Source organism: Pinus tabuliformis, chromosome 1_2 (genome assembly GCF_031772625.1).
Source record: "Pinus tabuliformis cultivar Carrire ecotype Pingquan chromosome 1_2, CPIR1, whole genome shotgun sequence".
Taxonomy (NCBI): domain Eukaryota; kingdom Viridiplantae; phylum Streptophyta; class Pinopsida; order Pinales; family Pinaceae; genus Pinus; species Pinus tabuliformis.
This window is the reverse complement of record NC_142298.1, coordinates 701,911,012-701,936,232: the sequence shown is the minus strand read 5'-3', so window position 1 is coordinate 701,936,232 and position 25,221 is coordinate 701,911,012. Positions and strand designations below refer to the sequence as shown.

Sequence of the window (25,221 nt, the reverse complement as noted above, 5' to 3'; positions counted from 1 at the left end):
AGAGCTCAATATATGCATCATACACGACCCTCATAAGAGGGTCTCTCAACGACACCAAGTCGTTCTCGAAAAGTCAGGAATTTGACCTTTCCCAGGGGCTTCGTCAAAATGTCGGCGACCTGTTCATCTGTACCGATATGTTGGAGCCTTATTGCTCCCCGCTGTACCATATCCCAAATATAGTGGTACCTGATATCGATGTGCTTGGAGCGATCATGAAATATGGGATTCTCTGATAAACGAATCTCGCTCTGGTTGTCACACAGGATCACGGTAGTATCCAATGTGAATCCAAACAGCTCACTGAAGAGCTTCCGCAACCAGACCGCCTCACAAGAGGCCATACTAGCAGCAATGTACTCTGCCTCGGTGGTGCTCAAAGCCACCGACTTCTGCTTCCTGCTCATCCAGGATATCGAGGCAAATCCCAAAGAGAAACAGCACCTGAAAGTGCTCTTTCGGTCCACCACACTGCCTGCCCAATCAGCATCGGTATATCCAAGTAGTCTCACATCTCCGACAATGTATCTCAACCCATGAGTGATTGTGCCACGAAGATATCTCAACAAATTTTGGGCACCAATCCAATGTGTATGGTGAGGCTCAACCATATGTTGACTCAACGTGTTGACTACAAAGCATATATCTGGACAGGAGTTCACCAAGAACATCAATGCTCTGACGAGTTGACGATACTCGGTAGCATTTCGTAAAACAGGTCCGGCAGCACTACTGCTTAACTTCTTGAAGTCAAGCTCCATTGACGTAGTCACGGGCTTGCGGTCCACCATACCGAATCTCTCCAATATTTTCACCACATATTTTCCTTGAGATAGGAAAATCTCCCCTGGTTTCTGCTAGACTTCCAGTCCTAGGAAACAGTGCATTAGTCCTAGGTCTGCACCTGTTAGAAAGAGGTCATCAACGTATAGCACCAGTATGAGAGTTTTGTCTTCTTCAACCTTAAAGTAAAGGTTAGAGTCAGTTTCACTGTTGAATCCCAGCTTCATCAGGTAGCTATCGATCCTCTCATACCACGCTCGGAGTGCCTACTTCAGCCCATAGAGGGCTTTCTTCAACCTGCACACGTGAGATTCCCGATCATGAATCTCAAATCCTTCAGGTTGTTCCACATAGACTTCCTCTTTGATCGAACCATGCAAGAATGCGGTCTTGACATCCATCTAATGTAGGTTCCATCCTTGCGAAGCAGCAAGGGCTATGATCAAGCAGATGGTGGTATATGTGGCAACAGGTGCAAATATCTCGTCATGGTCTATACCTTCCTTCTGAGAGAAGCCACGAGCGACGAAACGAGCCTTATACTTTTCAGCGCTTCCATCAACTGCGTGCTTTATCTTGTAAAGCCATTTTGAAGTGACAACTGCTTTTCCTGGGGTTTGGGGACCACATCCCAGACATCATTTTTCATGATGGACTCGTATTCCTCAATCATAGCATCCTTCCACACTTGATGCTTGACAGCTTCTGCAAATGATGAAGGCTCATTTTGGATGATTATGCTCATGATGGTCAAGTATCCCTGATACCTGGTCGGCTTCTTACTTTCCCAGAAAGTCCCTCTGGGTGCAATGTGTCCTTCAGCATCATCCAGTGTCCCCCTAAGCCATGAAGGCCTCTTCCTAGAAGAGGAAGGCTCTTGCAGAGGGGGATCAATTGACAATAAGATCCATAGGTTCTTCCACATCGGGCATTGTCTCATCTTCCTTTTCCTTCGGTTCCCTGGTGTCAACTTCTTTAGATCCCCTTTGAGTAGGAAGATTGTCAACTTTGCTATGAGCCATATCTTCGTCAAAGGTGACATCATGGCTAATCTCGATTTCCCTTTGACCAGCTACAGATTCTATAGCCCTTAGTATTTTCGCTATAGCCCACGAAGATTCCATTCTTTCCAGATGCACCCAATTTATTCCTTTTCTCCTTCGGCACATGAAAATATACAGGACTTCCAAAGATTTTAAAATGAGATACATTAGGTTTCTTACCAGTAAAAATCTCTTCGAGAGTCTTGGAACCTAATGCTTGGTGAGGGCATCCATTTTGCACATATACGGTGGTATTCGCAACTTTGGCCCATAGAAACTTCAGAAGTCTTTGATCATGGAGCATAGCACGAACAGCTTCCACAATCGTACGATTCTTCCTTTCCACCACACCGTTCTGCTCAGGAGTATATGGTGTTGTAGTCTCCCTCTTAATGCCAGCCTCTTTGCAAAAGTCATGGAACTCATTGGATTTATACTCAGTCCCATTATCAATCCTTAAGATCTTGATTTTCCTTTCAGTTTGATTCTCGATCAAGGCTTTGAAGTGACGAAACCAAGTGAACACTTCATCCTTCTTTTTCAAGAAGTGTATCCAAGTCTTGCGAGAATAATCATCTATAAAAGTGAGGTAATATAAATATCCTCCCAAGGAGTTCACAGGCATCATACCAGATATGTCTGAGTGAACCAACTACAATATATCGGAGGTCTTGCTTTGGCTTGGGGGGAATGGTCCCCTTTTGAGCTTCCCTTCGACACATCCAGGACATACACCTTCTTGCTCTACTCGAAACTCGGACATCCCTATCACCATTTGTCTTACATTGGGTAGAGCTTTATAATGAAGGTGAGCAAACCTCTTGATGCCATAGTTCGGATTGATGTGATGTGTCACAAGACATGACACCCAGCGGACTTCCTCTAACCTGATATAATGAATCGAATCGAAACCCAAGAGTGAGAGCTTCTTTAAAATTCTTTTTCCATACACATACCTTGCCATCGATGAAGGTCACCTTGTAGCCTTTGTCTTCCATTGCCGAAATGGACACCAAGTTCTTTTTGAGATCAGGTACATATAGGACTTCTTGCAAATGAATTGTACTACCCTGATTCAATTTAAGAGTGACATTCCCTACACCTTTCACAGGATATTTTGCGTTGTCCCCAAGAACAATTTCCAGGTTGGAATCCTTCTCTATCATATTAGAGAGAGCTTCTTTGTAACCAGTGAAGTGCCTTGAGGCACCACTATCAATAAGCCAATTTCCAAGCGAGTCCGGGGGAGCAGTAGTAGAGAGGACCGCTGGTAGACAATATTCAATCTTGCTCATTGTTAACAACGTTAGATTCATACCTGGAGTTTCTTGCCTTCTTGAAGGGTTGTCCTCTTCTTTGATTTCCGACATTTCTTTTAACTCTGTCATTCCTTTGATTGCCTTGAGAGTGATTTTGATCATTGTCATGGTGTGAGTCCCTCTTATCAAGGCACTCCATCGCATAGTGGCCCATTTTGTTGCAATTGTAACATCGTCCTTTTCTTCCACCCTTTTGTCCAACCTTTCCTTTGGATTTAGCATGAGAAGAAAAGGCAAAGGGATTGCCTTTAAGTGCGAGCATTTCTTGCTCTTCCATCCTTGTTTCTTCTTGAATACATCTAGCCATCAATTCCTCAAATCTTGGGATGACATTATTGTTGAGAAGAGTAGTCCTGAATATATACCATTCAGGTGGCAGTCCACCAAGAGTTGTGATAGTCATTTCCTTTTTAGGAACTACTTCCCCAATAGATAGGAGATCATTCTTGATCTCGGTGATCCTTGAGAAATATGCTTGCATACTCTCATCTTTTCCCTTCTTAATTTCCTTCAGCTTATTTCTAAGGAACAAAACTTGATTTGCATCATTAACTTTAAATAAACTCACCAGTCTATCGTAGATTTCCTTGGAGGTGGTCAGCTCGGATTCTGCGGAAACATAGGCCACCAGGTGCTTGTTGATAGAGTCTCGAATGATCTTCTTTGCTTTGACTTCTCCCTTGGTCCACTTGCTTTTGGCAGCAACAGATGCATTTGATGGAGGCGCAACAATATTGCCTCTCACATGGTCCAACACTTTCTGATTTTCTAAAGTCAGATGGAGAGACATCTTCCATCCATGATAGTCAAACTTCTCACGGAGCTTGTCTTCGGCAAGGAAGAGTGTTGAGGACCCCATGAAGTTTTTAGGATATCCTTGCCAACCTTCAGTGATTGATCTTGCTCTTGCTCTTGCTTGGGCTTTGTCTTCACCTCAGCTTTGATACCATGTTAAATTATGGTATGTTCTATGCTTGGAGCAGTTTACTTCTTTTCTTCTTATTAACCACTGATTAGCAATCACATATACATTAAGTAAAGTGCAAACAGCACATTAAACGATCGACAGAAAACAAGCCAAGACAAGAGACACAAGATGTGGTGGCTAGCCAGGGACAAACCCCAATGCGGGGAAACCCTTTGATCAAATCTTCTTTTATCTTCAATAGTTCAACAGAGAGAAATAGTACAAAATCAGAATTCTGCAATTTTATATCAGAAGCAACAAACCCTAAATCAACAAAGTCAAACTTAGTCAAACGAGATGAAATTGACCTCCAATATGCTTAGTCAATTTCCCGGTCAACTAGTCTTCGAACAGCGTGAAGAATCAGCCCTTAAACAGCCCCAAATACACAATCAAACTGCAAATGACTGAAGTCAACCTGCTGCCCCAAACTAGGGCAGTCAACGCTGATCAAACCTGAGGTCAGATTGCCTCGATTTTCATGCCAAAAAATGCGACTTGCTTAAAAGAGGCAACCGCATCAAAACCGCACTCTTCTAAAGTCAATGCTTGGTCAATGCTGGTCAAAGAGACCTTCAACAGCTTCTACGTCCTTCTTGCCCTACTGTGTCCTCCTCCTTCCCACGTGTGAGTTGCTCCTTATGTAACCCAAAGCTAAGGAGAGAGAGAGAGAAGAAATGAGTGAGATGAGATGATGATAAAATGAATCAACCTCACTTGTATTTATATGATTCACTGGGCATGTGTGCCACACATTTAACTGTTGGCCGACCTTGACAATTTGTCAAGTAAATACAAATAAATTCATATCTCCATAAATACTTGTCGGAATCGGATGATCTTTAGATCAATCCTACACCTCTCGACAAGAGGAATCTAGGAAAAATATCAGCTGCCATAAATGAGATGACCCACATGGATTTTGGCCTAGTTGCACCAGCCAGGGGCAAACCCCAATGTGGGGAAACCCTTGATCAATTCTTCTTATATATTCTTCAATAGTTCAGCAGAGAGAGAGGGAGAGTATAATGATTTGAATTCAATACTGACTTTCCAAAATAGGCGATCGAACATCAAAGATCTTAACCATGTAGATGACACAATGAAATTGCAATTCTGGCACCAAGGGCTGCAATTCTGAATACTAGTTAGGGCATACTTATCAGAAATAAGTCAGCCCTAAAAATTGCTCCAACAGTCACCTAAAGGACTGCGGCTTTCCTTCCACAAGACCCTCCTTCCTTCGCTGCATCACAGGCATCACCACACTTCTCCTTGCTGGTTGTATAACCCTCAACGCAGCACCTAGAACAACCTCAAGTTGTTGGTTATGGCCTGCAGCCTAGCTCAGCAACTTGTTGTAGCTTTTGTCTCCACAACAGACCCACACAAGTGCCCTCAACAACTGCGTTTGTTCTTCCATTTTTCTCGGCCTAGACAATACTTCATGATGGCCCTAATCCGCACTTAAGATAGTCCTTTCTCTTCCACGTTGTCATCTACAGCAAACAAAGAAACCACGTTGTCCCTTAGGCTGCACCAAGGGTTGTCTTTTAGGTCTTCTTCTTACTGCGGTTTAGCTCCAATTCTGTCCAGCAAACCCAGCCAAAGAACAACCCTTAACACAAGCAAAAATAACCCTTCAAATGTGCCACGCTATCCCTGCAGCTCCTGCGGCCCAATCACAGAAGTACGCTGACCTTTTTGCCTTCTTCCACGCTGTCCTTAGGCTTCTCCTTGTTGCGGCTTAGGCTCACATTTCTCCACCGAAAATTTCAAAGGTATATGGCCTTATTGGATGATTCAAATGAGGGAGAAAGCACCTCTATATATACCAATCAGTGGGGGTCAAGAGACGTGACTATTGGATTAGGTGAGCCGACATATAGAAGAGGTCGACCTTGATAATTTGACCATAATCAAAATAAATTCATAACTTCATTTGTACATGTCGGAATCGAATGATCTTTAGATCAATCCTACACCTCTCGGAGAGAGGAATCCAAGAAAAATATCAGTTGTCATAAATAAGATGACCCATGTGGAGTTTGGCCCTAGTTGCCAATTTTAACACTATGACATCTCTATCTCGCCCTCTTGATATGGTATCACTCTCATAGTATGGTATGGTGACTGTAAGGGCTTCATCAGTTTGGCACCAATGTATATAACTAGCATCGCTCTCATAGTGTGGTTCTTGGTACGGTATATATGGCACTATGATATCTTTCACATGGCACAGTAATGTGTTCATGAAGACAGTAATGAGAGTTACACTATATGGTAATAGACAAAGTTCCCCTTGATAATTGGTTTTGGTATATATGGTCACGACCCATTGGTTTGGCAGCATTAGATATATGACATCATAAGCAGTATATATTTGACCTTATAGAGTGGGATGTGTTTGGCATCATTATGTTCTTACTCCAGCAATATGTTTTGTGTAGTTGTGACTCAGAGCAGTGTGTCACTAGATTTGCAGCAGTAGTGAGAACGAAGTATATTGCAGCAATGGTAGTGATGTTGTAATAACTTCTTCATGTTGTCGGTGATCTTATCAGTGTTTTAATCTTGTTTACAAATGAAGTTGTGAACAAGATATGTCTAGGTCTTAGGTAGCCTGGTATATCAAATAATGTCTCATATTATTGTACTTTGTATCACAGTTGAACAATTGAAGAAATCTAATAAAAGAAGAAGAATTTCGAGTTTCCCCCTTATGGGGTTTTGCCCTGGTCTTCGACCAACAATCCTGGTGGTTCCTTATGTGCATTTTTTTCTTCTAATATTCCTATTTACTGTTCTGTTGCATTTCTGATGATGTTCTTTCTACATAATTGCATATGTCGTAATAATGTTATAATGTGATGGGGTAAATTAAATGTAATGCAATTATCTAAAGCAAAGAACAATCAACCCTAAGAAAAATTAACATGGTATCAGACTTGGGCTGAAGAAAAGTCATTGAGATCACCCGTAAGAAGACATCATCGATGGAAGCAAGAGAAGATGGATGAGGCCTAAAAAAAAATTATTAGGGTTTGAAGAAAACCCTCGAAAATCTGGTTATTGGGATTTTATGGGTGTCACGAGGTTAGGGTTTAGAAGAAACCCTAGTATAAAATGTTGCTTGAGTTTTGCAATTTTGAAACATGATCACTATGAAGATGTTCTAAGCTTGTGTCAGGGTTGATGGCCTTGGTTGTTTATGAAGTCAATGGAAACATGGACAATGGATAGTAAGGACCCTTGAAGGTTGGTTCAAGAGGAAGTTGATCTTCTCTCATTAAAGATAAGTACCAATTAGATTTAGGTTACCTCTTTATGATTCTATTCTTGTTTATGATTATTGATTTGATTATTGTAAAGTTTTGTAGATGTTCTATGCTAAGAGCAATTTCACTTTTCTCACAGCAATCATACAAGTAGATAAGCAAAATGCAGATAGAACATATAAGCAGATCTTACAGAAGACAAATCAGAAACAAGAAAAATGTATGTGTTCGTTTCGGCGGTCAACAGGATGCTTCAACCAGCAAAGTCTCCTTTGGTCAGCCAGCCCAGCATGTGTCACAACAACCCTCCAACCAGTAGATGAGTCAACCCAAGTCAAACTTCTGCGAAACCCTAGCAGCAGAAAGATCCTCTTCGTCCTTCCTACGTGTGGCTGAAATTCGTCCTCCAGGTAGCTCGTACTTTTAGGATGAGAGAGGAAGATGTGAGTTGTGTTGTGATCAAATTCTCTCCAACTTTTCCTGTATATATATACATCAATGAGGGTGTGTGACACATCTGTTGGGCATGTGAGCCTACATTACAAAACTGGCTGACCTTGCACATATAATTTATTAAGAATAATAAATTCAAAATATAAGTTCTGCTCATCGGATTAAGACTATTTTTATATGGATTTTACACCTCTCAGAAAGAGGAATCCAACAAAAATATTAGCCTCTTAATCTGAGCATCAGAACATGGAGTTTGGACCTAGTTGTCCAATTTTAACACTCCCTCTCAACTAGGGAGAACTCCATCTATTAGTGCAATTAACATCGTGAGTCATCCCGCCGAAACTTGCTTTGCTGGCTTCTTTATTTCAGAACAAAAGTGGGTCAGTCACAAAGATATCATTCCCCGACTGACATAATCAGTCCAGAGGTCCCAGACCTCACAAATCTTGATCCCAGATCAAGTGGTTGGACCATGCCATCCTAGATAGAGAGTACGGCAATCTCTAATGCGTCCATCAGTCTTTGCTAATAGTCTCTAGCTTTTCCACACCTCATTGGCCAAATGAGAGGTACTTCCCATGAGCCCTGAACTCAATGGGTAGGATGCATACGGGGCACAGATTAAATGAGTGGCGAACCAGCTCAATAATCACAAGGGTGGGGTAGAAGCATTATGAGTGCTTATAGCTCCGAGAAGCTATCCCCAAAGCCCCCCAGAGCTCCCAGAGCTCATCGTCCAACAGGACCCACATCATAGGGTCTTTCCACGACACCAAGACTCTCACGGAAGGTTAGGAACTTGACCTTCCCCAGGGGCTTAGTGAGAATATCTGCGACCTGCTCATCAGTTCCTATATGATCGAGCCTTACAGCGCCTCGCTGTACCATATCCCGGATAAAGTGGTACCTGATATCAATATGCTTGGATCGGTCGTGGAACACAGGATTCTCAGTCATACGAATCCCACTCTGATTATCACAGAGTATTACAGTGGTATCTAGCACATGTTGGAACAGCTCACTAAAGAGCTTCCTCAACCAAACTGCTTCACAACAGGCCATACTAGCAGCAATGTATTCGGCCTCCGCGGTGCTAAAAGCCACCGACTTCTGCTTCATGCTCATCCATGAGATCGAAGCAGAACCAAGATTGAAACAGCATCCAGATGTGCTCTTACGATCCACCACACTGCCAGCCCAATCGGCATCAGTATATCCCCGGAGTATCACACTCCCGGCAGTGTATCTCAGCCCATGGTTTATCGTGCCCCGAAGATATCTCAAAAGATTCTTGGCACCAACCCAGTGAAAATGATGAGGCTCAACCATCTGTTGACTCAAAGTATTCACTGCAAAACATATGTCCGGACGGGTGTTCACTAAGAACATCAAAGCTCCTATGAGTTGACGATACTCAGTAGGATTGGCCAAGATAGGCCCTGCAGCGCTGCCACTCAACTTCTTAAAGTTGAGTTCCATTGGTGTCGACACGGACTTACAGTCCACCATCCCAAATCTTTCCAGAAGCTTCACAATATACTTTCCTTGAGAAAGGAAAATCTCTCCAGGTCTCTGCCAGACCTCCAGGCCTAGGAAATAGTGTATCAGTCCTAGGTCTTTCATCTCGAACTCAGCAGCAAGCTCCCTCTTACATTGATGAATGAGAGGGTCATCACCTGTCAGGAAGAGGTCGTCCACATACAGCACTAGAATTAGAGGCTTTCCTTCCTCAACCTTAAAGTAAAGGTTTGGATCAGCATTGCTTCGAGTGAAGCCCAGCTTCATCAAGTAACTATCCATCCTCTCATACCAAGCTCTGGGTGCTTGCTTTAACCCATAGAGGGCTTTCTTCAACCTGCAGACATAAGTGTCTCGATCTTGAACTTCAAATCCCAGAGGTTGTTCTACATACACCTCTTCCTTTATTGCACCATGCAAAAAAAGCGGTCTTGACATCCATCTGATGAAGACTCCATCCTTGCGTAGCAGCAAGGGCTATGATGGATCGAATGGTGGTATATCGAGCCACAGGTGCAAATATATCGTCATAGTCAATTCCTTCCTTTTGAGAGAAGCCACGGGCAACAAATCTTGCCTTAAACTTTTCAGCACTCCCATCAGATCCATGTTTAATCTTGTAGAGCCATTTAGCGGTGACAACAGATTTGTCCTTCGGTCTCGGGACCACATCCCAGACATCATTCTTCATAATAGCCTCATATTCTTCATGCATAGCATCCTTCCAGACTTGATGCTTGATGGCTTCCTCAAAAGATCCAGGTTCAGATTGTATAATAGTACTTATGGCAGCTAGATACCCTTGGTATCTACACGGCTTCTTGCTTTCTCGGAATGTTCCCCTTGGGGCAGCATGACCCTCAGCATCTTCGAGGGTGTCCCTGAGCCATGATGGCCTCTTTCCTAGAGAAGGGGAAGGATCAATAGGGTCCATTGGCCCTTCAACATCAGGCATAGTCTCATCCTGGGTTTCTTCCAGATTTCCAGGTCTTTCTTCATGGTTTTCTTCAGATCTAGGAAGATCTATTACTTTCTTCAGGGAAGCATCTTCGTCAAAAGTGACATCATGGCTTATCTCTACTTCCCTTTGACCAGGTACATAGACTCTATATGCCTTAGAAGTCTCACTGTAGCCCACAAACATTCCTTTCTTCCCAGTAGCATCCAGCTTACTTCTCTTTTTTTTCGGCACATGAAAATAGACAGGACATCCAAAAATTCTAAAATGTGAGACATCAAGTTTCTTACCAGAGAAAACCTCTTCGGGAGTTTTGGAGTCCAAAGCGGAATGAGGGCATCGGTTTTGAATGTACACAGCAGTACTGCACCATACTTCACTAATCACGTTGCTCATGTCCATGATCTTATCCATCATCATGCTGCCCTTCATTTCCATAATCTCATGCTGCCCATGTCCATGATCTTATTGCTTCATGTTACCCATGCATCAAATCAAGCTTTATGTTGCCCATGCATCATATCAAGCTTCATGTTGCCCATGCATCATATCAACACTGCTCAGCGAATATATACCCATGATTGCCCAGCGTGACTGCTCAACGTATATACAGTCATGAAGTCCACCTGTGTATATATATATTCATGAAGTCACCTACCTGCGTATAAATATACATGAAGTCCACCTGCATGTATATATTCAAATTAAGATCATATATCTAAATACTATGCATCATGGAAACTCATTCCATCAACACGGTTCTGCTGAGATAGTATGCCGAGAGTTACAGTTCTATCACTGCTGTTCATTGTGATTGGGCTGCTATAGGTATGCCACCGAGATTTATATACCAAGACAATATTGTACCCTCATCCGAGCTTTTCTCTACTTCTTTTCTGTGTTAACAGGTCTCTTCTATTACAGTGTTGACAGGTCTATAGGGTTTCTCAGCATGTGAACAACGTGTATGATTCTTCAAGGTGTGTATAGACCCTTTATGTTATGTGTTCACTACAGCGTGTTCCTTACCTAGCTGCCTTGACTGCATTCATTACGCTGTGTTCCTTATACTATATAGATCATATGAACGTGGTTCCATATTCCATATATGAACTTGGTTCCATATCCCTCATATGACTGCGTGTATATATGAACATGTTCTTATATGACTGCGTTTACATGTATGCATTCCAGTGACTGCGTTCCATGTATACGACTGTGTTCAAATGACATGAAAACGTATGACTGTATTGTCATTTGATGTGTTCAGATGCTATGCGTATGACTGTATTACTATTTGCTGCGTATACATATGAACTCATACACAACGTATTGAACAACGTATATATAATGCCCAGCGTATATGCAACCATGACTGAGTTTACCTTTACAGCATGTAAGTCTCTAGCGTGTAAGTCTCCAGCGTATAAATCTTCCTGATCTTACGTATATGCATGACAACGTATAGAGTATTTTATGTGCGTATAGGTCTCCATTGCCAACGGATTAGAGATTGCTGTGTGTATAGATGACAACGTATCTTTTCATTTTGCGTATAGTGGCTGCGTACTTTTCCTTTGCTGCGTTTTTCACTGCGGCTAGGGCATCACCCTTGGGCCAGCGTATTCTTAAGGTGCCATCCTCTTGGCAGCTACAGGTTTCCTTTGCGGCCAGAACTCTTCGACTGTGGCTAGACACTATTATGACAGCAGCTAGATCCTGGGACCTTTCCATGACTGCGTACATCCATGAATGCGTATAATACGTCTCTTCCACTGCAGCTACATCCCTTCAAGTATGCCGAGAGCCCAGAACATATGATAATGTTGCGTTTGACTGCAGCTTCATATGTTGACCCAATACATAGATTATGCTGCGTTCATGTATAGTCTAACTGCGTGTAGAACTCTGCCCTGTGTTAGGGCATCACGTTGACCGTATAAATATCATGTATACCCAGAATATGAACGTAACCATGAACACCATATAAATGTGTCTCCATTATCTGCATGTAAGTATCTCCAGGACCTGTGCATCAGTCATCAGCATATAAGGTTTCCTGGACAGCATATTGAGGCCTCACTTTGACAGCAAATTAGGGCATCCATTGACTGCGTCTAGAGTATTATTAAGACTGTGGCTAGGACTTTAGATAACCACGGTTTCTTCCATACTAGACTGTGGTTATGACTGCGGCTAGGTCTCCATGAACAGCGTATTATATTTCTTCATGAACAGCGTATTGATTGACTGTGGTTCCATATACTTTGCTGTGGCTACTTTTATCCCTGCGGCTTCATATACCCGCTTCTTAATTCATAAATGAATACATCTCCATTGCCTGCGGATCCATGACTGCGTTCTCCATTAGGGCATCATCATACTAGACCAGCTTAATCCATAGTGTATCTCCTTCTCCAAAACCCAAGACGTGGAGAGGAGATCACTTGAAGTGAGTTTGTCTTCACCTCAGCTCTGATACCATGTAAAGTTTTGTAGATGTTCTATGCTAAGAGCAATTTCACTTTTCTCACAGCAATCATACAAGTAGATAAGCAAAATGCAGATAGAACATATAAGCAGATCTTACAGAAGACAAATCAGAAACAAGAAAAATGTATGTGTTCGTTTCGGCGGTCAACAGGATGCTTCAACCAGCAAAGTCTCCTTTGGTCAGCCAGCCCAGCATGTGTCACAACAACCCTCCAACCAGTAGATGAGTCAACCCAAGTCAAACTTCTGCGAAACCCTAGCAGCAGAAACCCTAGCAGCAGAAAGATCCTCTTCGTCCTTCCTACGTGTGGCTGAAATTCGTCCTCCAGGTAGCTCGTACTTTTAGGATGAGAGAGGAAGATGTGAGTTGTGTTGTGATCAAATTCTCTCCAACTTTTCCTGTATATATATACATCAATGAGGGTGTGTGACACATCTGTTGGGCATGTGAGCCTACATTACAAAACTGGCTGACCTTGCACATATAATTTATTAAGAATAATAAATTCAAAATATAAGTTCTGCTCATCGGATTAAGACTATTTTTATATGGATTTTACACCTCTCAGAAAGAGGAATCCAACAAAAATATTAGCCTCTTAATCTGAGCATCAGAACATGGAGTTTGGACCTAGATTTTAACAATTATTGTTTCCTGCATGAATGTTTGAGTATGTGGTTACTTCTAACCACCTGATGAGATGTGATAAGTGGATCCTTCAAGAGGATCATCTAATGTGCAGGAAGAGAAGGGCTAGTGGAAAGTTGACAAAGTGCTAAGTGTTACAAGTTGTAAAGGTACATGAATAATACAAGGTATGTAAGCTACAATATTGGATAGCAAAGTAAAGCCCTGAGATATGACAAGAATATGAAAGTAAGTTTGATTTATGGTACATATTGGTGCTGCTGATATTTGGCTAGCATCTTTCATTTTAGTGATGACGGATTTCATAAATAAGGCTAGCACATTGTTTTTGATATATGGTAACTTGATGTTATAATTATGATTTTGAAGTATGAAGATACTCTTATTTGACACTAACCTTGATGAATGTTTAATGACATGATAATGACTTGTTGTGATATATGTCTAAGAACCTGATATAGTTTGTAATCTAACAGTTCTGTTGTAACATGATTATATTATGATAGACAAGTAGATAGTGATGATCAAAGAGGCTTCTCATTAAGAGGGAGTTGGCCACTGAGTTCGAGATGAAAGATCTTCTGGAGATATGAGTTTGCATGGATACACTGATAATTGGAAGAGCACATTGAGTACATTGTTGCTAGCATGGCTAGCTATGGGGCAGTTTGGTTAAGGAAGCTCCTTGGAGAGTTGTTTGAGCAAGTTCTGATATGACAATGGTATTGTGATAACAAGAGTGGGTTTCTATTGGTAAAGAATCTCGTATGTAGCTGAGTCAAAGATATCTTCATAAATTAAGACGGTGTTGTTGTGTGAGACAAGCTTAGGCTTGTGGTTGTTCCCTCCATATGAGGGAGGATGAAGAAGGTATCCTTTTTTTGTGACATATTTTTGCTCTATCATAATGTTTGATTTTGATGTCTTGTATGAACAGGAAAAAACAGAGCATAGTTGCTCTTGGTGATGTTTGAGAAAATTCTTCAATGAGTTGGATAAGTTGGTATCGGATGTGAGCACATTGATATGTTTTTGATCTACAGAGAGCAACATGGATTGATGGATGTGACCCTCCTGAAGTAAGGGTTTAGGCTAATCAAGGACACTAAACCAATTCTTCACCCCTGTCTAAGCTCCCAGGGTGAGGAATTGAGATGTTGGGCTCCTGGGTTAAGGGATCTCTAGACAATAGGGTATCACCCCTATATGTTACGCATAGGGTCGCAGATGTTGCACCCCATCTTGGTCTATACAAAGTATACCCCAGTTGGCATTTGCCTTTCCCACCCATCTGGCCAAATGGGTGTTGGCTACTTGAGTTAGGCGTGATCCTTACTATTTATGGTAAGCGACATCCCGCTCAAGCTAGAGATGCAGGTGTTCTACCACTGACTAAAGGTCAATTGGGAAGATCAGCAGAGTTTCTCAGGTTGTAGCATTGTCTCCCCGTCGGCAAAGGTTTCTCGGGTTGTAGCATTGTCTCCTCGCTGGCAGAGTTTCCCGAGTTGTAGCATTGTCTCCTCGCTGGCAGACTTTCCCAGTTCGTAGCATTGTCTTTCCCACCCATTTGGCCAAATGGGTGTTGGCTACTTGAGTTAGGCGTGATCCTTACTATTTATGGTAAGCGACATCCCGCTCAAGCTAGAGACGCAGGTGTTCTACCACTGACTAAAGGTCAGTTGGGAAGATCAGCAGAGTTTCCCAAGTTGTAGCATTGTCTCCCCGCCAACAGAGGTTTCTCGGGTTGTAGCATTGTCTCCTTACTAGCAGAGGTTTCTCGGGTTGTAGCATTGTCTCCCGCTGGCAAAATTTCCCAAGCAGTAGCATTGGGCTCCCTGCTAGCAGTGGTTCCAGGTTGAGCAAGGCTCCCTGATGTTGTTCTGGATTGAGCTAAGCTCTTCGATGTTGTTGTGGGATGAGATGGGCTCCCCTACAACGTCAGATCATTCTTTTTCAAACTCGAGATTGTTCAACAATTGCAGATGCGCAGCAATGAGTTGGGATGAGATATGAATTGATGACAATGATGATTCTATTTCAGATGACCATACTAATTATTGAATATAGAATGGAATTCAGATGTTCCCCTATGAGGATTCTTCTTCTTCTATTAGATCGTGATTGTTCAACTGACGATCAAACGATGAGATATGATGAGATGGATATTTTGTTGATATAGCTGAGATGGAGGTCATGTTATTTGACCCAGTGATTAGTAGGGTTTGTGGATTGATCTCCCCTACCTTTGTTTGTGTATTATTCCTTTACGGTATGGAACGTGATGATGATGCATTTGCCTGCCTCCTTATATTGTGTTACGTCATTTGAGATGAGACCTACTTGTATATCTATTTCTAATATAGATGGAAGCTCCTCCCTAGCTGAAAGGGAGTGTTAAAAATTAGAGCAGCATCAACAAGAACTTCCCTTAAGAAATCCTTCTACCTCAAAGGAATTTAATTGCTCAAAGAAATTATTATTATTCTATTAATGAATTAAAATTTATGATATCATGGGTCGGTTTAAAATAAAGGAGGGAAAAATTCAAATCGAATTTCAAATTATGATTTAAGTCGGCTTCAAACAGTCAAATCGGCTCTTCCAAGATTCATGACTTTTCTCCTATAGAAACAACTATAAATACTTCAAAGGGTACTTGAGATGATATTAAAATTTCAAATTATGATTTAAGTCGGCTTCAAACAGTCAAATCGGCTCCTCCAAGATTCATGACTTTTCTCCTATAGAAACAACTATAAATACTTCAAAGGGTACTTGAGATAGTTTATTCTGAGATTTTTGGATGTAGAAGTTCGTTATATTTGAGGTTATTGCTCTCGCACATGGCTAGAGGTCTCTCACTCATTACCCAAAATCTCGGTCGAGCCAAAAGCACTCGCACAGTGCCAGGGAGCAGATAAAATCACAAGATTTATTTATAAAGGTCTCTGCACATCCCAGTGTTGCAAGTTTTGGGTCCAAAATGGGCATCACTGATAACGTACGAGCTTCCAAAATCACATGCAGGCGCAAGTTGGCAATTATGTGCAGATTGAGAGGTCTGGGTTTTAGGGTTATGCAACCAATTATGATCTAGAAAGGAATTATGGTTGCCTCGACTGGTCTTATTGCGGTGTTCCTTATTGTCGTCTTGGGGAGGGCACACTCCACCATTGTTCTCATCACACCTTCCAATGAGTCCATTTCTTTCCCAGATATTGAAGCCAGCTTTGGTCTCTCTCTCGAAGTTGCTACACTATAGAACTTATTGACTGTCTCTTTCTTGGAGTCCGTACATTACAGAACCCTCAATTGTCTCTCTTGAAGTAGCTACAGGAACAAGACTCTCCTATGGTATCTATGTTTGTATTCTCTCTTTATAAAATCTTTGTGATACAAGTCTTTTGCATTATTAATTTCACAATGTTGGTATAATATTACTGCGTTGAAAGAATCCTACGGATTTGCATCGTATATCTAATAAAATCTGATCTCACATTCTTGGAATGATTTATTTGTGATTGTGTGCCCTTACTATGACATCTCTATCTCGCACACTTAATCTGGCATCGCTCTCATAGTATGGTACGGTGATTGTAAGGGCTTCATCGTTTTGGAACCATTGTATATAACTAGCATCACTCTCATAGTATGGTATGGTGACTATAAGGGCTTCATCGTTTTGGCACCATTGCATAATCGGCATCGCTCTCATAGTATGGTTCCTGGTACAATATATATGGCACTAAGATATCTTTCACATGGCACGGTAATATGTTCACAAAGACAGTTATGAGAGTTACGTTGTATGGTAATAGACAGAGTTCCCCTCGATAATTGGTTTTGGTATATATGGCCGCAACCCATTGGTTTCGCAGCATAGATATATGACATCATAAGCAGTATATATTTGACCTTATAGAGCAACATGTGTTTGGCATCATTATGTTCTTACTCCAGCAATATGTTTTGTGTAGTCATGACTCAGAGCAGTGTGTCACCAGATTTGCAGCAATAGTGAGAACTAAGTATATTGCAGCAATGATAGTGATGTTGTAGTAATTTCTTCATGTTGTCGATAATCTTATTAGTATTTTAATCTTGTTAACAAACAAAGTTGTGAACAAGATCTGTTTAGGTCTTAGGTAGCCTAATATATCAGATAATGTTTCATATTATTATACTTTGTATCACAGTTGAACAATTGATGAAATTTAATAGAAGAAGAAGAATTATGGGTTTTCCCCTTTGTGGGGTTTTGCACTGGTCTCCAACCAATCCTGGTGTCCCTTTATGTGCATGATTTTCTTCTAATGTTCCTATTTATTGTCCCGCTGCATTTCTAATAATGTTGTTCTTTCTACATAATTGCATATGTTGTAATAATGTTATAATGTGATGGGATGAATTTAATGTAATGCAATTATCTAAAGCAAAGAACAACCAACCCTAATAAAAATTAATGGGAAGGATCCATTGTCAAGCAAGAAAGACCAAATATTTCACTATTTCTGCCACATATGTGAGCAATTAGGGTTACTGTAGGTCCGAAGTGTTGCAGGACCAATTTCAGAAGTTGCAGTGAGGGTTGAGACCCTTTTTGGTTTGTTTTTGTGTTGATTTTTGGAGAACTTGACTAGAGTTTGACTAGTCCATCCTGGGAGGTTGACTTGGTGGAGTAGAGGCGGTCTCACTATTGATCTAAAAGGTCTTGGTTGTCTCATGTGATTTGGTTCTAAAGGAAGAGAAGAGAATTTTTAAGTTTTCCCCTAGAAGACGGGTTTTGCCCTGGCTGAGAGCCTACATCCTGTGTCCTTATTGTTTTGATCTCCACACATTTATGTTTTGGTAGTAGTTTGATGATAAGAAGATAAAAGAAGAGAATAAGAATACTAAGATATCACACGTAATTATCAAGATATGAAAATCTTTCTGCCCTTCTGATTTTCTAACAAACTTGCTTTTGAATTGACTCATTAAAATGCATTAAATAATAAATTTATAATAAAAAGTCAAGTGTTAGGACAAGTCAAACCAATTCACAATCAATTCAAAGATCCTAAGGGATGAATTAATCGGATTCGTTTTAGGTTCTACCAGGTTTTAAAACACCACTTTTACCTTGTGAAGGTTTCTTTTCAACATAATTTCCTAGTATTTCGAAGCCAATCAAGTCCCAGAGAGTACTATGGAACCCAGTGAAAGCTTAGAAACGACCAATACATGGCACCTTGTGATCAAGGATCGAACTAGAATCAACCCCTCAAATCCAAAATTACTAGTTTTGGTCCCAAACTAATGAAAACAACCTAGTTCAAGACAAAAACATTTAGAACCTACCGATTTGACCAATTTTGTACTAGCACACCTTCTTCCCCTTAAAAAAATAAAAAAGAAAAACACAAAAAATTAAAAGCCCATAACTACCCTAAAATCTAATTTTGATCTATCTCATGATGTCCCTTATACTATAAAGGGACTTATCCTAGATGACTTACAACAACTTCTACCACCACACTTGGTGTTGGATCTTCAAGGGATCTGTGTCAAGAGGTCAAGCATACCCATGGAAAGAATGTAGAATATCTAGATTCAAATGATTATGTAGTTTGATTTGATTGTAGATTATATTATGATCGTTTTTGGACTCTACAAGTCATTTAGAACCTCAATGTTAATGTTATTTGGTTCAAATGTGCATTGCAATTGATGCCACGCTATATTCATCCTTGCAATGCTATATACATTAGAAAACCTTTCTCTTGTGACTAGAGGAATCAGCAACGACACTGGACTTGTAGTCATGTGACGGGGTCGATTTTGATCGTGCTAATTTTAGGTATGTTCTATGCTTAGAGCAATTTATTTCAATTTTCACAGTTAGCTCAATATCTTTTCCAAATTAGCAATCACATCAGCATTAAAGTAAACTGCAGATAGAACATAAACATAAATCGCAGAAGACAAGAGGACACAAGATGTGGCGCTAGCCAAGGACAAACCCCAATGTGGGGAAACCCTTGATCAATTCTTCTTATATGTTCTCCAATAGTTCAACAGAGAGAGAGAGAGAGAGAGAGAGATAGTACGTTTACAACAAAAGTCAACACTTTGACTTATCTAGATAAGAGAATAGATCATCTCTAAGAAGATGATACATGAGATCAATTGAAGACATGTTGCTTCAACTGACTCTCCAAAGGGACTCCTTCACCTATCGTTGTGTTTCATTTTGTCATCATGCTGCACCTCACCATGTGACACCCATCATCACTATGCTGCATCTCATGATTCATTAATCATGACTGTACGCATCAATATACTGCATTATGTGTCGTTGTTGCACCATGTTGCCACACTGACCTGTGTGTTGGCTGCATCTTGCTTGCTTGTTATCCCTAGCTTGCTTGTTGTCCCTAGCATGCTTGTTGTCCTTTGCATGCTTGTTGTTGTATGCTAGCTGTCCCTTGCATGCTAGCTGTAACATTGCATGCTTGGTGTATTCGCTGCTAAGTACCATACAACTGTCCCAATGTTAGTTAGTTGTCCCTTGCATGCTGCTCTCCTTCGAAGACAGATGTTCAGGCTGTTCCAACAGTTTCGGCAAATTCGGTTGTTCTCGAAAAATCTGGCTATTCCTGGCAGTTCCTGCAGTTCCCGACAGTTCCAGCAATTCCCAGCAGTTCCATCTTTTGCCCTCTGCGTCAATTTTCCCAGCTATCCCAGTTGTCCTAGCAGTTCCGGCTATTCCCGACAGTTCCGACATTTCCAGCTATTCCCGACAGTTCCAACAGTTGTCGACAGTTCCTAAAGTTCCAGCAATTCTGGCTATTCCCGGTAGTTCTGATAGTTCCCAACAATTCCGGCAGTTCCAGCTTTTCCCAGCAATTTCAGCTATTCCCGACAATTCCAAAGACAAGTTATCCCTTAAGATCTCTCCTCCTAATAAAACCCAAAGACAAGTAGAGAGGAAGAGATCCCAAGTGTGTTGAAATGACTTGAAAGCCACCTCTATTTATACTTAAACGTTGAGCACAAGTGGGGTTTATTTGGTTGATGGCCGACCTTGGTGAATTGTCCCATAACACAAATAAATTCATATCTCCATGAATACTTATCGGAAACGGATGATCTTTAGATCATTCCTACACCTCTCAATGAGAGGGATCCAAGAAAAATATCAGCTTCCACTAATAAGATGACCCACATGGAGTTTGGCCCTATTTGCCAATTTTAACAAACCACTACCATTATAACCTCTAGGTGAAACCACAGGTGCCCCAACACATGGCTCACAAGCTAAATTGGGGGAATTTGAACCTTGGATCACATACTTTACATAGCATGGCCATCAGCAATTGAGCTGCCCACTAAAAGCTGTACATGAAAAAATCTGCCACATGCAGTTTCTAATGGTTTGGATTTACATGTATGTATATGAAAATATATTATTTAATGAAATCTGAATATTTTGTATTTTTTGGTCAACGTGTTTTATTGCTGGTTTTTACCAGCTCTGATTTAGTTCCAGCATTTTAGGTCGACCACTGCAGTCCTAATAACGTTGCTAATGATGAATGAACCTCTAATTAGTTCCTAAGTAAGACAGAAAACCATAACACTTCATTTCCTATAAGAGACCACCTTCCACTCATTCCTCACAAGTTCTTGAAGAGGATGGGTTTCCTATAGCAGCAACAAGCATTTTACTTGTCAGCCTCATAATAGTGGGACATGGATCCTAAAACCACTCACTTGGACCTCTCTCTTGTTCCTCTAAATATTGGTGACCCTAAAATAGGAAATACTTCTTCTATTCCACAATCCATCATTAAACATGCATCTTATTCTATTTTTCTTACCAAAGCTCAAGATGAGATGGATATGTATTGGGCTTTAGCTCATGTCATATTTTGGCACACACAGCCTAATAGAAATGCTGGAATTGTATATATAGCCTCGTCTATAAATGTTGTTGTTGGATTTTGCAATATATAATCATCAATGGGAATTAATATAGACATCAATTTCCTACTAAATTATCATTTCTTTATCTCAATCTTATTTTCTTGCAAGATAATGTATTGTTTTTTTAATATTTATAATTTTGTATTTCTTTTTAATTGTCAATTGGGTTTATCAGGTGGTTGGGAGGAATAATTGTTATCCTCCCCACCCAGGTTCAGTTCCCACAAGTGACATGTTGAGCTCACATCACATATATTATTCTAATGGCTTTGAGCCTTCTTGTTGTACAGCCTTGAGCCATGACGATATCTTACCCGACTACATGTTGGAGGGTAGGGTGCCCAACAACAGAGCACCTGCTAATAGAAATGGGTATAATACTACATACCCAATTTACGATGATCACACCACTAGATGCCACTCACAACTATGCAATTACTATAGTGCTATGAACCAAATGTGAACCACATCCAGTGGCTTGCCGCTTGACCCAGCAACAGAGCTCCCTGCTAATATAAATGGGTATATTACCATATTCCCATTTCCAATAATCACACCACTAGTACCACAATCACAACAACAATGCAATAATTATGCTGGCATGAACCAATGTGAGCCACAGGAGGCTTGGCCTGGCAACAGAACACCTGCTAATATAAATGGGTTTATTATTATATTCCCATTTTACAATGATCACACCAGTATGTACCTCAATCACAACAATTATACTGTCATGAACCAATGTGAACCACAGGAACTCTGTTGGCCTGGCAACAGAGCTTCTTTAATATTAATGGATATATTACCATATTCCCATTTTATAATGATCACACCACTGGGTATCACAATCACAAGTCAGCAAGTTATGAAATAACATTTCTATTCCTACAGGAAGAACGTAGTCTGAAATTTCTATAGGATGCTGTTGTTATGCAAGGCCAGGCTAAACTGCAATCATAAGTAACAGATTTTATGTATTGTGTACAAATAAATAATGTACATGGGTAGCAGCTCCAGTAAGCACGGTTGTTAAATAATGTACATAGGTAGCAGCTCCACAACTATGCCAGGCTAAACTGCACTCATAAGTAACAGATTTTATGTATTGTTAACATTGGTAGTTCCACTAAGCACGGTTGCATTCTTTATTTGTACTAAGTGTGCAAAATCTTTCGAAATCAGGATAAGTTCTTAACATTATTTGTAAAGATCCAGTTGGCTGATATTTAGGAAAGACTACCAAATGAATTTTTTTGAAAGTTAGTACGGTTCACTGTAACTTAGGGCAGCTTCCAGTGTACTGAAATTGAGGACACACTGAACTCTCTGAAATTTAGGGCACTTTGCTGAAATGTACACAGTACTATTTAGTTCAATCAGTAATTAGTCAGTTGAAATAAATTGAGGTCCATGATTTATGGGCTGTTAGTGATTAGTTCAGCCCAGTCCCCTTATTTGTGAGATTGAATTAGTCATTGTTATAAGTCAAGGAAGGATTCCATTATTATGTAAGGAGATACATCCCAGCCGATTGGCCAGGTATGGACAAATTTTGGCGAATTATTTGGATGGGTTTGCTACAGACCGGATTTGTGGCTTAAAACTTGCAAAAACTTTCCTGATTGTGAATTGAATTTCTGTACCAGTCAGCACTTTCTAGTCTTCTTTCAAGTGCAATTTAATTCAGAATAGTTAGCAGGTACTAGTTGTCTGAACTGCTAAGGGGAGAAAAACCTTGTAATTCTCGTACTGTTTCTAAATAAGCCAAATGTGGTGCCCAATAACTCAGTTTTCATTCATGCGATTATAGCGCTTGTTGTGAAGGTGGTGCCTAGCCGCTCATTCTTCATTCCCACAGTTTTGTATTGTAATAATGTTTATCTTATAACAAGCCACTTGTGACTGCGGTGCAAATGCAAATGCAAAAACCCGCTTACCCAATGGGCCTGAACATACGATGCTTTCATCGCCATTGTCACATGCATTGCCTGTAAGGACGGGCAAAAGGTCTAAAAGATGATATGCACCAGTGAAAGGTCACATTTTGCTATGCATTCGCGCAGATATAATGACCGTCACCACGCTTCAGAAAAACATGGGTTCGATTTTGGAAAGTTTTCACTGACACTGACACTTGAGAACACTATAAGGTTTTCAGGTTCAATGAGTTGTTGTATGCGCCCTGTAAAGGAGACATTTTGTGTTCAAAATTCAAATCCTGCTACTTTACAATTCTACTATTTTTAATGACCAGCGACCACCTGAACATAAAACCTAATATGCTGCAATGATGGATGAATTTTTGGGACGTCAATTCCCATTAAAATAATCAAAATCCAATTCACAGAAACAGAACATTGCGCTGGATATATTAAGTTCCCCAGAATGAGAAAAAAGTCAAAATGTTGGCCCTGGATAATAAACGGTAAGTGGGTGCTCGCTCTTACCTTACAACTGACCGGTGTTCCAGCTCCAAGTCCATCTTTCGCCAATCAAGACCCCTTTCCTCCAGCAGAACTTCCCTGGGCTTGGCATCGCCAAACGGGTTCACCTTCTTTTGCTTGGGGACCGCCGTGGATTCGACCTCCGGACCTCCGGGAGTGGACGGCCTACTGGACGAAGGCTGCCGGCTATCAACCACATTAAGTTCACCCCAACCTCCCTCTTTGTCTTTACTAACTCTATCTTCCCCAATATCCCCATCTTTATCTCTACTAACTTTTTCCCCGTCTTCATCGCTTCCAACTTTAGCAGCCTCCCCTAAGTCCCCCTTCTTCAGGGCTAGTACTTGCTCCCGCGGGCGGGCACCTGCAAATGGGTCGCTTCTATTAACCCTGGTTTGCTGCTCCGCCAGTTTACTATCAGGGACCAAAGATTCTACTGGCGCCAGGGTTCTGTCAGTGGACGGAAAACGGCGCCCCTCCCCTTGCGACTCGACCCCTTGACGTCTGTCCACGGTTTTCTTGGTGGACCCCCAGTCATCGACCTGGTCAGCACGAGAGGGAGGAGGAAGAGGGGCGAATTCTCTTTGCTCTCTGACCTTCCTATCCCAAATGCCTCCTCCGACTGCTACTCCCGTAGCTCGATCGTCGGACCTGTTAGGTGCATTTCTTTCTGAGGACGAGAAAATGGTGGTGTCGGGAAGAGGGCGGGATCGACCCCCATGGCCAACGTATTGGCCCGTGGAAATTTCCGAAATGCTGAAAGTTTGACTCTTCTTCTTCCTCTGTTTGTTAACGTTGGCTGCAGCGGCCGCTGCCTCTGCCTCTGCCTCTGCCTCTGCCGCTGCTCTTTCTTTCTGTTCGGCCTCTTCGCGTTCGGCTTCTTCGGCCCAAGTTCCAATCCGTCCATGGGTTTTTGTCGTCGCCATTGTTGTCTGAAATGAAATCCTTGGCAACCCCAATGCTATTAATTCCCTTTATGACTGGTGACGTTGTACCAAAGCTGTAAGCAAAGTTGCCGTTTGATTGCACTTTGAAGCCAAAGGAGATTGGTGAGTCATTCCCAAGATATGGGTTGAGGCGTTTTGAATAAGATTTACATGTCCGAGAAAGAGGAAATTTAAGAGTTGTGTAAAAAGGGCCTTCCCGAGAACCATTGGGGTTTGGATGACTTAGTAAAAGTTGGGGAGTTCCATCCAAGTTAGTTTCGGGATGTTATTGATTAAAGTCTTAACAATAATTTTAGATCATTTAAGGATTTTGTTGGATTTTTTAAATTTATTTTTATGTTAAAAGTATTTGAAAAAAATATATTAAGATTTTTTCTAAATCAAAATTTAATTTAATT

General features: G+C 41.1%; 1 protein-coding gene across 1 annotated transcript in view; it reads right to left on the bottom strand.

Moving 5' to 3' along the window:
* LOC149207669 (uncharacterized) overlaps positions 1-24,964 on the bottom strand; it is a 39,891-nt gene extending 14,927 nt beyond the window's left edge. Inside the window, exon 1 of the mRNA XM_089395826.1 lies at positions 23,880-24,964. Coding sequence (XP_089251952.1) covers positions 23,880-24,802 — 923 coding nt within the window. The 5' untranslated portion in view covers positions 24,803-24,964. The remainder of the gene's footprint in view (positions 1-23,879) is intronic.
* Between the last annotated feature and the right edge of the window lie 257 nt (positions 24,965-25,221).